Genomic DNA, 14812 nt, shown 5'->3' with positions numbered 1-14812 from the left:
TTGGATTGTAAGGTTCTGATCGTTTTTCCACGGCAATTTGTAAAATTAAACTTTTTCCGACTTTTATTAATTGCACTTTCAATGGTGCAAGACGATTGTGGTGTCACACGGTTGTTAATGTCCGCGCGCTACTGTCGCGTGGAACAAAAAACCTTGAATTTCCATTTCCTCGTCGTTCCCCGTCGATAACGATTGAATAGCACGAGCACTTAGGAAATGATTCAAGACGGCACTTTCAAACGAACTCGCGCGTCGCGTCGACACCATTTGGTATTGTGAAATATTATCATTACGGCGTGGCGTGTCTGTCACACCTGTATATAATAATATAATATTTCAGCGCGGGGAGGCTTTTCGGAGAATGCGCGGCGGCGGCGGCGGTGGATTGATCATTGTCTTAGGCTCGTTTGAGTCGCTGGAAGTTTCTTATTATACGGCGTTTTGCATTAAACGAACGAGAGCGCCGTGCAAGCCACCACGTGAGAGGCGCGGGGCCGTTAAGATGAATATTGTATTGAGTCGCGGCGTTCGGGCGAGTAACCAATTTAAATAATTAAAAGCAAAGTTATACGCACACGTTTGTGTGACGAATGGCGGGTGAAATGACGGCGGCGAGCGCCGAGGCAATAACCCGCGGAGGAGTATAATATATTATGCAGAAGGACCAGAAAAGCAGGGGGGCAGTGCGGGACGGCAAGGGAAGACGAGCAAGGCAATATCGTTGTCGGCGAGTACTTAAAAAAAATAAAAATAAAATAATAACAAAAACAATAAAATACTCGAATCGTGCGTTGTCTCGGACCGCTTTGCATACACTACTTGCGCATGTACCGCCGGAAGTCATTACATATCATACAACGACGAAGTTGAGGAAATCGTGGAAGATTCGTGTATAATTTATTAATGCGGTATAAATTGTGACAAATGGTCGTCTCGTGTAACGTTGCAGCTGATACCGCTTGCTGCAATCGTCGTCTCGTTCGATTCGGTTTTGATTATAATAACAAACTCGCCTTGTCGGCCGCGCAATTAGTGTAAGAGGCCCACCGCCGAATAAAATACTCGTTTCTCTTCATAATAAATAAAAATAATAATAAAAAACGTCGACAATCGATAGAAAAACTGCTTATCAATATACAAATGCCGAACCGTCACAACTTGAGTACACTCTTTCAAAACAGTTTGGACGTCAAATAATGTTTTTTTTTTTTATTTATGAATAATGATTATTGACTCGTTTTTAAGACCGAAAGAAATTATACAGTAAAAAAAAAAAAATAATAATAATAAACGATTAGGTAGCTGCTCTACATAATATTATACGCCAACGGCGCACAACATAAATATTATAAAGTGATGGATCGTTTAAGAATGAATACAATAATCGATTGATGAAAATAAGACTGAACAAATAACACCGACGTTATAAAAATATTAAACTTAAAATTTTAAGTAACATAATGTGTCGCCGATATAACCGCCGACCGGAAGCTGGCGACAATTAAATGATAATTAATGAAATTTTCAAAAAATCCAAAGGAGCCGTGTACATCGTTAATGACACCGACCATACTAACATGGAATTTAGACCCGCTAGGCATTTGGGTGACCGGACAACGAATATTATTATTGCCGCTGCACATTGTGTGTATATCGATTTCGGTTTGTGTGTTTATACAAAACGAGTAGCGTGCGACGTCGGCATGATTTCAAAACTCGGCCAAAACCGTTTGGGTGAACGGTCGTTAAACGCTCGGTCGACCTACTTTCGGCGAGGGGATGACACTGGCGGCCTGCGGTATATATATATATATATATGTACAATAAAACAGGAAGTGAAGGGACCGTTTGTCGGTTTTTACAATAATATATACTTATGTATGTATATTCACGCGTTGTTACGCGTTGACGGTTTTAAACGCCCGCACTCGAAATAAAAAAAAAAGGTAATAACAACCCTACCTGCGAGTGGTCGCACGGTTTTCAAAAGTTATTAGTGTCTATCGAAAAACGGTCACCGAGCACCCCCCCCCCCCCCCGCCCCGCTATACCACTGAATAATAGATAAATTTCACTTTTAATGTAAACAAAAAAGTGACGACCATAACTAATATGGTTAGTATTTACCTATTTGTGTATTCAGTACGATACCTATTTGGTATCATGTGTTATATCTATACACAACTAAAAACAATAACGTTCACATTATAGTGGTGTAGCTTCAAGAAGATGGCCGCCGCCGCGTTTTCGTGTAATAAGTATCTTCCCCGTGTTCATTTATTATCAGTGTCCGGGCCCCGGCTGTACCATGGTTGATGTAATATACAGGTTATTGCACGTCGTCTCGATTTTGTTATCTTCAGAAATAAGCGTAAGGTAGTAAGGTCAGTTTTAATACTACTATAGTATGTGTATTTCACTGTGTACGTACACTTGATGTTGGCTCCCGTTACGCTGACATATTTGTTTTTATCATCGAATATTTGACGAAGAAGAAGGGGTGGGGGTGGGGGGTGTATGTGGTGCAATAAGCAAAACGGCTCGGTTTTTGTCGTCGTCGTTATTTGCAGTTTACGCCAGCAGTGTTCGCGTGGCACTACTTTTTAGGCGGTGCGGTTAATTGGATTTAAGTTGGGCAAGGTTGCACGTCGGTTCGATTGGGGGTTGGGGGGTACACGGACAAGTGGGTTCTACATAAAGCCCGTTATTATTATTATCGTTATCGATTGTGTGCACATTTAAGCAAACAACGACTTTCGCGGTTTTCGTTGCAGTGCGATTATATCAAATAGTAACTCGCGCCTATCGCCAGTGCCGGCGGCTGGAGGCAGCGGTGAGGCGGCGGCGGCGGCGGCCTTGGACGATCGATACCCGAGCCAGCGCCGCGCCGGCACACACACACACAGTCTACGCGCGTTTTACGACGTCTGGTCGCCTCACCGCCGTGCGTACTATGCGCGCCGCAAACCCCTTCGGCCCGCCGTAGTAGAGCCTGTCGCCCGCGTGTCACGTGCGTGCCGCCGCCGCGCACACATGCCATTAATGGAATACCTACGCCGATGTAAATGTAATATCAATGGACGACTCTCTCCGGCGGGCGGGCAAGCGGCGGCGGCGGCGGCGCGGTCGGTTGTGGCAATGGCGCGAATGACGTGTAGTAAAAATACTATACTACGACTACAATAATAATAATAACCGTGTCGGTGTCGTGTGTGTGTGTGTGTTTTTTTCATATTTTAACTTAAGTCTGTCGAGTACGCGAAATACGTGTCGGCCATCGTTAGCTACTCGCAATATTATTGACTGTACGTTGATACTGAAACTTTCACACGGACATTTATTTTGCCGTATAAAAAAAAACACCTGTAAAAACTATATATTTCTATATCCTTAGCTCCCAAGTACTTGAGTACTCGAAGGAATTCCTGGTGAGTTTTCACTGCATTCGATTAACGTAGGAAATTACGTTTTTTTTTTGTACAAACAAATTCCAACATGAAAACTAATCAAAATGTTAACAATAAAAAAAAAAACCATTTTTAAAGCTAAAATACGACACTTCCGAATCACTCTCACGATATTTCACTCTACTACTAGTTTTGATTTGTTTCATAAATTTACAGCCCATTGGAAAAGATAAATAAATCGATAACTTGCTCAATACTCAATTCAGGTAAAATGACACTAATTTTCCAATAGTTATAGAAATTGTCGAACTTTTTCGTGCAGTGTTGTTATTAAACAATTTTTATTTGTACTTCTTAGTGATTTGATAAATAATTTTGAAATTTGCAGGACTTGATAGCAACAAAATAGACTTTTTAGTATTGTACCCCGTGGCGGTTGTGGTGCGAGGAATATCCATAAGCCTCACTTTATTTTGATATCATGTCCTTGTATAATGTATACTGATTTATAGTACTTGTTTACTGTTGTTGATACTTGAAATTTTGCATGATCTGTGATTTTTGCAATGAGAAGATTTTTTACTAATAGCAACCATTGAATCTTTTCCTTAATCTAACCTAACCTTTTTTCGAACCACTCTATCAAGAGGGGGAAGTAATCTAAAAGATACAACGAACCATTGTCTTTATTTATTCATAATCAAATAGTTCGAATAAATATGTATATAAATTGCACCTGTACGCACCAGTTTAGAAAAAAATGTACTGACGTTTAGTACATGAGCGTTACCTTTTTTATTTTCAATAACACAATTTTTTTGAACAATACTTCATAGTTTTTAATTTTTATTGCGTGACTTTCGGTTTATTACACAGTCATTATTTATTTACCCTATATTTTACAATATAATCATTCCGCCCTTTTTGATGTATTATTAGAGGCAGTTACGTTCGATCATTTACATTGTTTATATTAGATTTTGTTATTGATTTTACTGATTTTACTTTATTATTTACATAATGACCGTATTGCTTATCGCGTGTAAAATATAACATTATATTAAAGTTTAATGAAGTAAAAAAACATATGTTTAATTTAGAACAAATACACTAATCAATAAACTACAATAATTTTTGAAATATTTGCAACAGAATTAAAAAAAACATGTATAGGTATGACTTAATTATTAGGATAATTACGTTAAAAATAAATAATGAGCTTTTAAAAATGTATAAAATGATTTTTGTTTTACAGCTGTAAAAGTGTCGAGTAGGCAATAAAATTAAATTATAAAAGGAAAATCAATTATTTTTTATATTTTGTTTTAATTTGTAACAGTTTTACTTTTTTTTTTAATATCTACATTTATATATTCTTTAAGCTCTGCAAACTTTTTCGTTGTTTTTATTATTAGGTATTATTATTTTTTTTTAGTAATAAAACCTTTCACGTTGTCGTTTTTTTTTTGTAATTAAGGATATTTATAGGAACGGCTATGATTTAAATAATTTGATAATATTTTATGTGCGCAGCACGCAAAGTGTTTGCAATAATAATTTAAAAAAATATTATATCCAAACTCTTCTTGTCCTATGCGAACTTGATTTATGTTGCGAATAATATCCTTCAGGGTTTATGTAAAACGGCTACGTCTGGGCTATGCACTTACATGTATATCATGCACAATAATAGTATTATTACCGCGGTGACACCCGCGAGATCTAATATATTGCATTATGAGCTAAGTGTGCACGGCGTCTCGTGTAGGCAATATGGGTACGTTGACGGTGTCGGTAGCGTTTACAATTATGTCGCCGTTGCTGTAATTTGTTCTAAGATAATACTAGTGAAATACGTCATGTCTGATTCAGATAATTTGGCGTTCAACGATTCTCCAATCACAGCCAAACGGTACAAATTATATAACTATGTGGTTACCTATGTATTTTGTTAGACCGACGAGGCAGTTGGATTTTCAAAATCGGTTGTGAATGTAAAATATAATTGTTTCAAATACGAGACAGGTCAACGCTACGGCGAAGCGGGGAAACGCGAATGTACAGATTGTTGTTGTTGATTTGAAGTATGCGATTAAGCGATCGGCGGTGGGGGGGGGGGTTTGTAGCCTGAGATTTATTATTAATCGTCCTCGGGCCGGATAGGCAGGCCTATACTAATTAATTAAACGGCAGTGTAGAAGTTCTCGCTAAAAAGAAAAGAAGAAAAAAAAATCTAAAAAGTATCACCGGAATTCTCTGGCCGACTATCGTTTTATTCGCATTAACTCGGCAGTGTATAATATAATTTTCTCGCTTTCTATCTTTCTCTTCCTCTCTCGGTATTTTTTCAAAGCTTTTTGGCTGCTGCACTGCTACGCGATTAATATAATGTATACCTTTTCGGCAATGGAACAAAAGTGCCGGCAGCCGCCCAGTAATTAAGTCCTCCCGTGGGGTATTATCGCGTTGATTGCGATAGCCGACGGGATAATTTAAAAATAAAAGTATTATTATAATTATAATAATATACAAAGCGAAAAGATAAAACTCGCGCGAGCGTACGCAAACGGTAGGTTAATGTTTGGTTTGGCGGAAAAATATGATGACCAGATAATAATTATTATATGTTTGAAAACAATTCTCGAATAATTATTTGGTTTTACCCTTGTAGCCAAAATCATATTAGTGCGGTGTAGGTCTGTTTTAAACAAACACTTTGACGACATTAAAAAAAATCGTGACAATTATTGTCAAATATTACAATTTTCCAAACCAAACGCCTTAAAATATATTATTTTATTGATGTGTGCGGATACCAATGTAGCTCGTTTTCGTGAACAGCTTTTGGCGTTTTTATTTTTTATTCAACATTTATCTTCACTAAATGGATGCGACATATTCAATATATATATATATATTAAATTTACAGGATTGCGGTGGCGGCAGCGATGTACACCTAACTAACGACCTGGACTATATAATATTATAAATTTAACAATAACTCGGTTGCGGAAGGGGTAGTGGCGGTTGAGTGACTGGTGCCAGCCGACCGTGTTGGTGCTGTGCCCGCACGCCGCCTTTATGCCCGTTCGGAGGTCTGTGGTTAATGATTTAACATTTGTTTTGGCGCCACCGCCAGAGAGTCTTCCGCACGTTCGTACGGGTGGTGGTGGTGCCCTCTCCTCTGGCCACCCCCCCCCCGCCGACGAGGATGACGTGCACGGGAAGCGCCCCCGTAATTAGGCAACTCTAGCCCTCTCCTCCGACGTTCCCCTTTGCCGGGCATCCCCTGTACCGCCACCTAGACACATTAGCCGCCGAGCTTTCCTTCCTCCCCACCCCAAAGCCGTGTATTCATTCAACCGTGTGCCCGCCGCCCGAAAGAGGAGGACATATATATTATATTATATTATATTATTTGACCCTAATGTGTTTGTAGAGTTTTTGAAACGCACCGCTGCTATTGTATCGCCACGTTGAATAGGAATCGTGTGTATTTTATACCGGCCAAACGGCGGGTAGAGAGCTAGTAGTAGAGGGGCGGTCGACGCGAAAAGGGGAGCGGTGCGCAAAGGGACGGCAATAATAACAGAGTTACGATTCAAATTATACCGACCGTCGTTTCCCGGCACTCGCAAGTGTATGCCACGCATATTATGTGTACCTACCGTATAATAGTAATGTGACGTTTGTGGTACATCACATGAAAAAATCGTTTTCTAATCAAAATTAGTTTTAAAATTTGTATTTACAAAATACATGCCCGGCAGTGCTAATTCTACTGACGGTAGAGTATTTGTGTTCCAGTTGAGGATACCGCGAGGCCCATAAAGTTTGTCGTGTCTACCGCATTAACGACATGATCACGTGGTTCTTTGTAATATAATTTGATCAAGTCTAGGACACCGGTGGTGATAATGCGGATGATGTGTATAAAAACAATAAAATGTTAGCGTGAGACGCTCTTAAATACGACAAGATTAGCTTAAACTATTACTTAAAAAAAAAAATCTTACTTAAAGTGTATCCTATAAAAACGACAAATAGCTTAAACTTTTGGAAAAAAAGTTAAAAGTTATAACATCATAATAAAATAAAATATATGTTATCATAATGTTATTCATTATTCAGCTATCATAATGGTCGGACATTATTTGTTTACTTTTGTTTTTGTTTTTTTTGTTAACTCTAAATAATTATTTATCAGATAAAACGTTTACGGATTGTATAAACTAGAAAACTAGGCCGAAATAAACTTGCGTATTTAGCTTTAAAATGGTATAATTATTCAAATGTCGTCGCAGTAAACAAATTTTACTTGAATTAAATGATAAAATCGATTGATTGAACGATCAAAATGGAATATTTTATAATTTATTGAGTGCCAGTGCATTTTTTCTCTTGGTATTTTTTCCTGTTCTGTTCTACACTTGTATAATATACATATATGGTATTGTCGTGCGTCGCTCCCAGACGTTTATTAACGACGGACGTTTTGCATAAACGATTTTTCAAACGAATATGGGAATCGCATAAGTATTCGTCGTGGAATCCGTTTAATGAAGTCTGGTGCGCCTCACAGTCTCTCACGCGCCGCACACCAGCATCAGCTATACTATATAATAGGTCTCGGCATTTGCTCGCAGAATCCTTTTGTTTTTTTTCTCTTATTCGGTTTCCATTTGATATAATATATATATATATATATTTTTTTTTTTTCTCTTACCCGAGTACGACGGTCGTCGTCAAAATGCTATTAGGCCTTGCTGGCCGTTTGATGTTGTACGCCATCCGGCATAGTACCTATTCTCCGACAAAGGACTTAGGCCGCGCCGCAAACAGCAAAGACGCATTGGCTTCTCCCTGTACAACCCTAATCAGTGATCTCTGTGTAAAGGATAAAAGCCAGTCAGCCGACATCCATGTCTAACTGATAAAGGAGACGAACGACCAAAACAGATTGTGCATGTGAGAATACAACACTGTACAGCGTTTCCCCAAAACGTTAACATTTTTCGTGTTCTGGATTGGAATATTAATGACTTTTTTTTACAAATTTTAAAAAAGTCGTTCCATATTAAATATGGCTACGGTCTGTCGTGTGTATGATATGTATTCAGGTCGAGAGTTTTACATGCAATAGTCGTTGTGGGACATACTGTATAATATGTGTTCAATTGTAGCTACAACGGAAACCTTATACGGCCGTCCCTCGAGAAATACAAGGACAATCTCAACTATTTTTTGATGTCTTCAATGATGACTTTAGTCGTTTGTGAATCGGTTAGCCTATTTCTCTCTCTCTCTCGGTTGGTGTTTTGGTGAGGCTTTTATATTGTATTTGCACACCGTATACTGTTCCTTCCGCCGTTTTGATCTATTCCCGCTTCCCGGATAACCGTTTCGATTCAATATAGCACAATACTCTATACTCTTATACAGGGTATTCAGAATTTCACGGTACAGTTTTGTCTATATAGATAATTGCTGTAGCTTTTAACTGAAATAGTTGCATTGAAAACCATTTTTGATCGTCTGTATTTATTTGTTAAAAAGATGTTAGTACTACGTGGGATGTAGGTACAATAAATATACAAAGTATATCGAGAAAGTTTTACCATATTACAGTTGTTATTATATTATTATTGTTAATTGTATTAGCGTTTCGAAAACCGCAACGTCGTGTGCGGTAAACTATAATAACGCGGCGACGCCTTGCCGATGAAATGGCTGCGGTTTACCAAGTGAATAAAATAGGTTTCGGCGGGGAAAAACTTTTACGGCACGTGGAAGAGCATAAAAAATTTACCTATAAATATAACATAATATTATAATATTATACCTGCACGATACGGCCGGGGGTCGTCCGTGCTACATTGCTGCGAGTGCTCTCCCATAATATCCCGTGTAACCGATGCAGGTTATAGATATGGTGTGCACACTCCACAATTTTTTGATTACCATATACAGTTACGGCCTAACCGGGGAGGGTGTGTTGCGTATACCCTCGGGATGTAAACGCGAAATGATGATGGAGAAGGGGCATCGTAAATTATTGTCCAACGACTCCTCTCCGGTTGCACCGTGTATACAGCTCGAGTGTTGCTCAATACATAATGTACACACAAGTGCGTTCGTGGCCAGGGCCAAGCACGGCTAACTTCCTTGCAGCCGTTCCACAACGATAATATGCCGCGTGTGTACGTATAGAGCGATGGTTTTACGGCGGTGTAAACTTTTTCGGAGGCCTACAGTGAAAAGTACCGTCTGTAAACAGTCGACCGACGATGGTCTTAAACCTCACCGGGTACTCTCTTACCTCGCTGGCGTCCCACGAAAAGTGTACAATATAATATTTACCGCCGCGGCGCGTTACTTTCGTTTTGTTTGTCTTTATCGCCGGCGCTCGTTCGATTAGCATAATTACTTAAATTAACTTTTCGGAGTCTCCCGTTGTTAACGGTAAACATCAAGAGATTGGTAAGTTACTAAATTTACTGTAACCAATCGCGCGAGATATAACTTACGGGCGGCATTGCGAGAGCATTAAAACCATGTTTGTTTGTATAAATTAATATTTGCACCTGAAAGTACTTACACAAATAGTGTGATCGACAATTATTTACTTCAGTACTAGTCGAATACTTTTCAAGGGCCCTCGGCAAAGAAAAATAGAACTGACGAATAACATTACATATTTTATGTTATTATTAAATATTAATTATTGTGTACTACATTATAACCGTTAATTATAAAGTTGTTCGAAATGTTCGTCATTCGTGTTATTTTCTTTTTGGTACCCAAGTATTTTACTGAATGGCACATCTGTCACTTGCCGCAAACACTCGTTCTATAGATTTTATTTTTTGTTATTCATTAAATACCGTTTTTTCAATCATTAAGTTTAGTTCGCAGATTTATTTATAACAAATATGAAATTACTTAATTTATTAAAAATATGTTAAATAATGTGTAAAAAGTATTTGAAATTGTGTTCAATGCTAACAAATGTACTTATATACTTATACAAAGTCTATATACTCCTAGTTACAGTTGCAAGTTAAATAGTTTTATTTTGGAAAATCTTAAGAGTTTTTCAATCTTACGATAGATTTATTTTTATTTTACGATAGCTGATAACGTTAAAACATTCTAGCAACTTTCGAAGACGAATGATAGAAAATGTAATAGCGTTGTAAAAAAAAAAAACCAACAAATATTATAGATTGATTTTTTTTTTTTTCAAAAGTGGTAGAAGTAACATGGGCAAACATGAACAAATCATGTAACTGGTTAAAAGTTGCTAGTTAAGTACAATTATCATTTAAACTAGTTGAAGACATGTAACTCTAATTTATCCGTATCAGCAATGAGCATGTTTTATAGTTTTATATGGCTTCCACGTAGAATTATCAGAGCCGAGAAACGGTTTATACTTTCAATCTGCTAGTATATATATATATATTTCGTTTTGTCTCTTGTCGTTTAGTGTTTATTGGCCGTTTGATTTTTTTTTTTTGTTCCGTTTCTCTTGGTCTTGTTTCTAGCGTTCGGTAAAAACGTTTATGAAATGCGCCGGCGACTGAATTGTTTTCCACTTAGCGGGACTACCGAGCGGCGGTCACGTGCCGGCCGCCCTTGTACCGCGAGAGGTGAATCCGTCGGTCAATTCGCACATTGTTCAGTCGCGAGAAGAGAGGAGACTCTGGGGTATTCGGCCGGAGGGGGGGGTTTTTTTTTGTATTTATTTTCCCTCTCGTCGTTTTCTAAGAAGCGCCCGGGACGCGACGGAAATTAAAAGAAAAAAAGTAAAACGTCTTCAAAAGCCTCTTCTTCTGCCGTCGGACCGTTGTTGCAGCGACATCTAAAGTTCCACCGAGCTTTTGTTCGTCAGCAAAAACAAAAGACGACGACGAGTCTAGGGTAGAGAACGTGATCTGAATAGCAACAATATAAATACAAACACACACACACACACACACACAATAACTGCAGAGATATTGTTGGAGGGCGACGGCGATTCGCGCGACGAATACCAAAAACCCCCCAACGCGGCTTCGGTCCAAAGTTTTCGTTTTCGCCGCCGACACCGGGTCACGGTATAATAATATCCGCCGTTGTCGGTAATAAATAACACACATACACTCGGGTTATAATAATATTTGATTTGCCTACCCTGTAAAAATTGTCAGAAAAAAAAAAACAGAATACTATATACCGTTGAAGGAAACGTGAACATTTCTGCCTGTTCCACGGCGTCGCCGCGGGACGTTATGCCTACATTTTACAGTTATTACCATCATTTTTTATACTGTTTTAGACAAACTACGTTGGGGGTAATGATTCGTGCTTGTGCCCTCCCTCCTATCGACACTATCGGCGCTCTTTTGCTGCTATAATAATATGTCTGCTGTGTAGGTATTATCGGACCGTGATTTATTCGTGATCGGACAAAACGGCCGTCACCATGCGGATCGACAGCGGCAGCAGCAGCAGCAGCAGCAGCAGCTTCAACCTATATATAATAATAATGTATGGATTCAATTTCGAATCGTAATCGAGCACGAACAGATTCGCGGGTAACGGCGACGGGAGCGATGGGCAGATTAATGCGGCAAAGTACCCTCTCGCCGTCATGTCGATTTGTTTTCGGCTAAAAAAAATATATATATATATATATATATATATAAATAAATAAAGTTGCGTACCGATACGATCACCCTCTCCACCGCTCGGAGCTCGTCCCTAATGGTGCGCATGCCGACGTTCAATATTATTATTATTATTATTGTGTACAATGTACTAGCATCAAATTGATCGTGTTTATCGCTCATTTGTACGCCAGCTCATTATAATTTTATTTTTTAGAAAAATCGAATTCCCCCTCTGTAGTAGTAGCTATACTAGAAAATTTAGTTAATTACAGAATGGATTTAGTTTTGGGTTTTTTGTTTTCCACTAGGCTTCTAGGGACCCTCACCCATCCCCTCGGCACACGTCAAATTCGCACGTGAGACAAACGAGGTGAATTAATATACAAGATTGTGTGCGTCAGCCGCCGCCCAAGAGCGCTGAGCCTACCCGGCAAAACTGATTCGGATAGAGGATTAACATATACTATACGAGATTGAGGAGATGCGGAAGAGAGTGACGAGAGGGCAAAGCCCGGGGACCGAGTGTTTGTTTACTCTTGGTGCGAGCATAAGGTCTTATAAGTTATTCTACAAGCGTAGAACATGGAGTTCGCGGCTCGTTAAAACTCGACAAAAAGCCATTATGTATTGTATACAATATACATATACACACGGATATCTATGTATATTATGTTTTGGGAGGCAGAGAGAACGGCACAACTGTCGCGTTTTGTAAATGTTGATAATATGTTTTTTTTTTTTTTTTTAACTTCCCTTTGTGACTTCCCCGTTGTCTGTCAGCGCAAAGGCATTTGTCAGTCTCGTTTTAATTGAGTTCGGATATCGTAGGCCGTCGAGGGGAACTTCGGGGAGACGTTTAACGCTCTTATACAGAAACAAAACGGATGGCAAAACAATATTAATTTTCTTGAAACTGAAGCTTGTGCCGGCGTCACGCTGTATTCAAACGGAACGTGGCGCTGTTGTTGATTCTATCTAGCGTTATTATTGTTTTTCTCAATAAAAAAAAAAAAAAAAATACAAAGAATAATAATAATAATGACGATGAAGCGCGCGTAAAAAAGTCTAAACATTTAATAACATTAATAATTGTGGCAGCGGTTACAGAGAGAAAGTTTCTGTTTTTGTCTTACTTTATTATTGTAAGTCAATGACAAATATTATACAAACAACAATCGGTTCGTGACGTCATGTCGGCTATAGTGCAACTTTTATTTTCGCTAATCTCTCTGGAATTGACGATTTTGATGCAAACATTTATACGGAAAGGGAAAAAATTATAACAAAATGGAAAGCTGACTTTGATATGTAAATGCATGACTGTCGCCGTTTTTCGAGTCCTCGTCTTGTTTTTCAATTTGAAAATAAAACCCTATTAACAGCAATTTTGAAATACTCGAGTCGCTTAAGACAGGTTAAACAAAATGTAACATCCTAATGCAGTTATCTCAACAACGCGAATGCATTGTCGGGTAGGGACTTGGGTATAGAGCCGTATAAAGTGAGCGAGCAGACAAATTTCATAGCGCGTGTGAATGTTGCAATCAAGCGAACAATGCATAATAAACAAAACGGCGTTACAGCTAGTTTCGATAAATTTATAATTTTGAATCGAACGGCGCCAGTGTGAATACGGTTTCGGTATTTGTGAGCGGATTATACCGAACCCACGTCGTGTCGTTAGGTCCCAAACGGTTGGAAACTACACGATGTACGCTTTGTGTAATTCCTAAACGACCGATTTAAATTGCTGCACCGATTTCGGTCTCCGAGTATTAAGTAGGTTTTAGCATTTAATTTAAAATCACAGTTCAGCGTGCGTTTAACGGGAGCTCGTGCCCATAGCGACGTCCGGGTCACTAGCTCTGTTATTAATCCTAAGCGTTATCACTGTATTGATAATGATTAGCATTCCGATGATCGTAGAGGGGAAAATCAAAACTCGACCACCAATAGCTTCCGCAAATAAACGGTGTTACCAGGCCGTGTCTAATGTTTCCGTTGTGTTGACCACGAGTTGATTGTTCCCGTGACGTTGTTTCTAACGTTTGCGTTTTGTTCGTTTCAGACTTGCTACGAGATGGAACGTTACCTGAAGGAAGAGCCAATGGTTTCATCTTCTCCGACGCGATCGGAGTCTCCTTGGCTGACGACGTGGTCGACAAGGGTCGAGGTCGAGGTGGGATTGGATTGTGCGAGCAGCGTGACTTCTAACAGCAGTTCACCGTCAACGTGTTGGTCAGGGTTCGCCACACCCCCGCCAAGTCCTCCGGACGAGACGGACACACCCCTACCGCCGCCGCCCCCCGGCATTACCTTTGCTGATGCACTCGCCACCGTCGACGTCGTCCTCTTCGCCCGCATCGTCGGTCCTGTCAGTCTCCACCACCGCCAACCCGGTCAGCCCCGCACAGCCGATCACCTCCTCCGCCGCCGTCGGCGGCACTACCTCTACGGGCACCACCACTGCCGGGCTCCTCAAGGTGACCGTCGCCCCGGCCGCCTTGAGCTCCACGCGAACACTAGCCACAGCACCGGCGCCAGATCCCGCCGTGCCGGTGGTGTCCATGGCGGCGTATCACCCTCGACTGCACTTGTCGCCGGACGCGGCCAAGAAGATCCACAAGTGCAAGTACCCCGGCTGCGAGAAGGTCTACACGAAGAGCTCGCACTTAAAAGCTCACCTGAGAACGCATACCGGTAAGTAGTAGTAGAAATTAGAAACTTTTCGAAGGGGTTAAGGCGAGGTCT

General features: G+C 39.9%; 1 protein-coding gene across 1 annotated transcript in view; it reads left to right on the top strand.

Moving 5' to 3' along the window:
• Window positions 1-14812, top strand: part of LOC126834164 (Krueppel-like factor 6) — a 138863-nt gene that overhangs the window by 102917 nt on the left and 21134 nt on the right. Inside the window, 2 exon segments of the mRNA XM_050565905.1 lie at window positions 14130-14360; window positions 14362-14761. Coding sequence (XP_050421862.1) covers window positions 14130-14360; window positions 14362-14761 — 631 coding nt within the window.

The sequence above is a fragment of the Adelges cooleyi genome, unplaced genomic scaffold, assembly GCF_023614345.1.
Source record: "Adelges cooleyi isolate 19-005CV unplaced genomic scaffold, UGA_ACOO_1.1 ACOO_flye_CR_arks_rails_tigmint_CR_PRNA_21, whole genome shotgun sequence".
Classification (NCBI taxonomy): Eukaryota; Metazoa; Arthropoda; class Insecta; order Hemiptera; family Adelgidae; genus Adelges; species Adelges cooleyi.
Note: the sequence above shows the minus strand (reverse complement) of the source record. Positions and strands in the feature narration are given on the sequence as shown.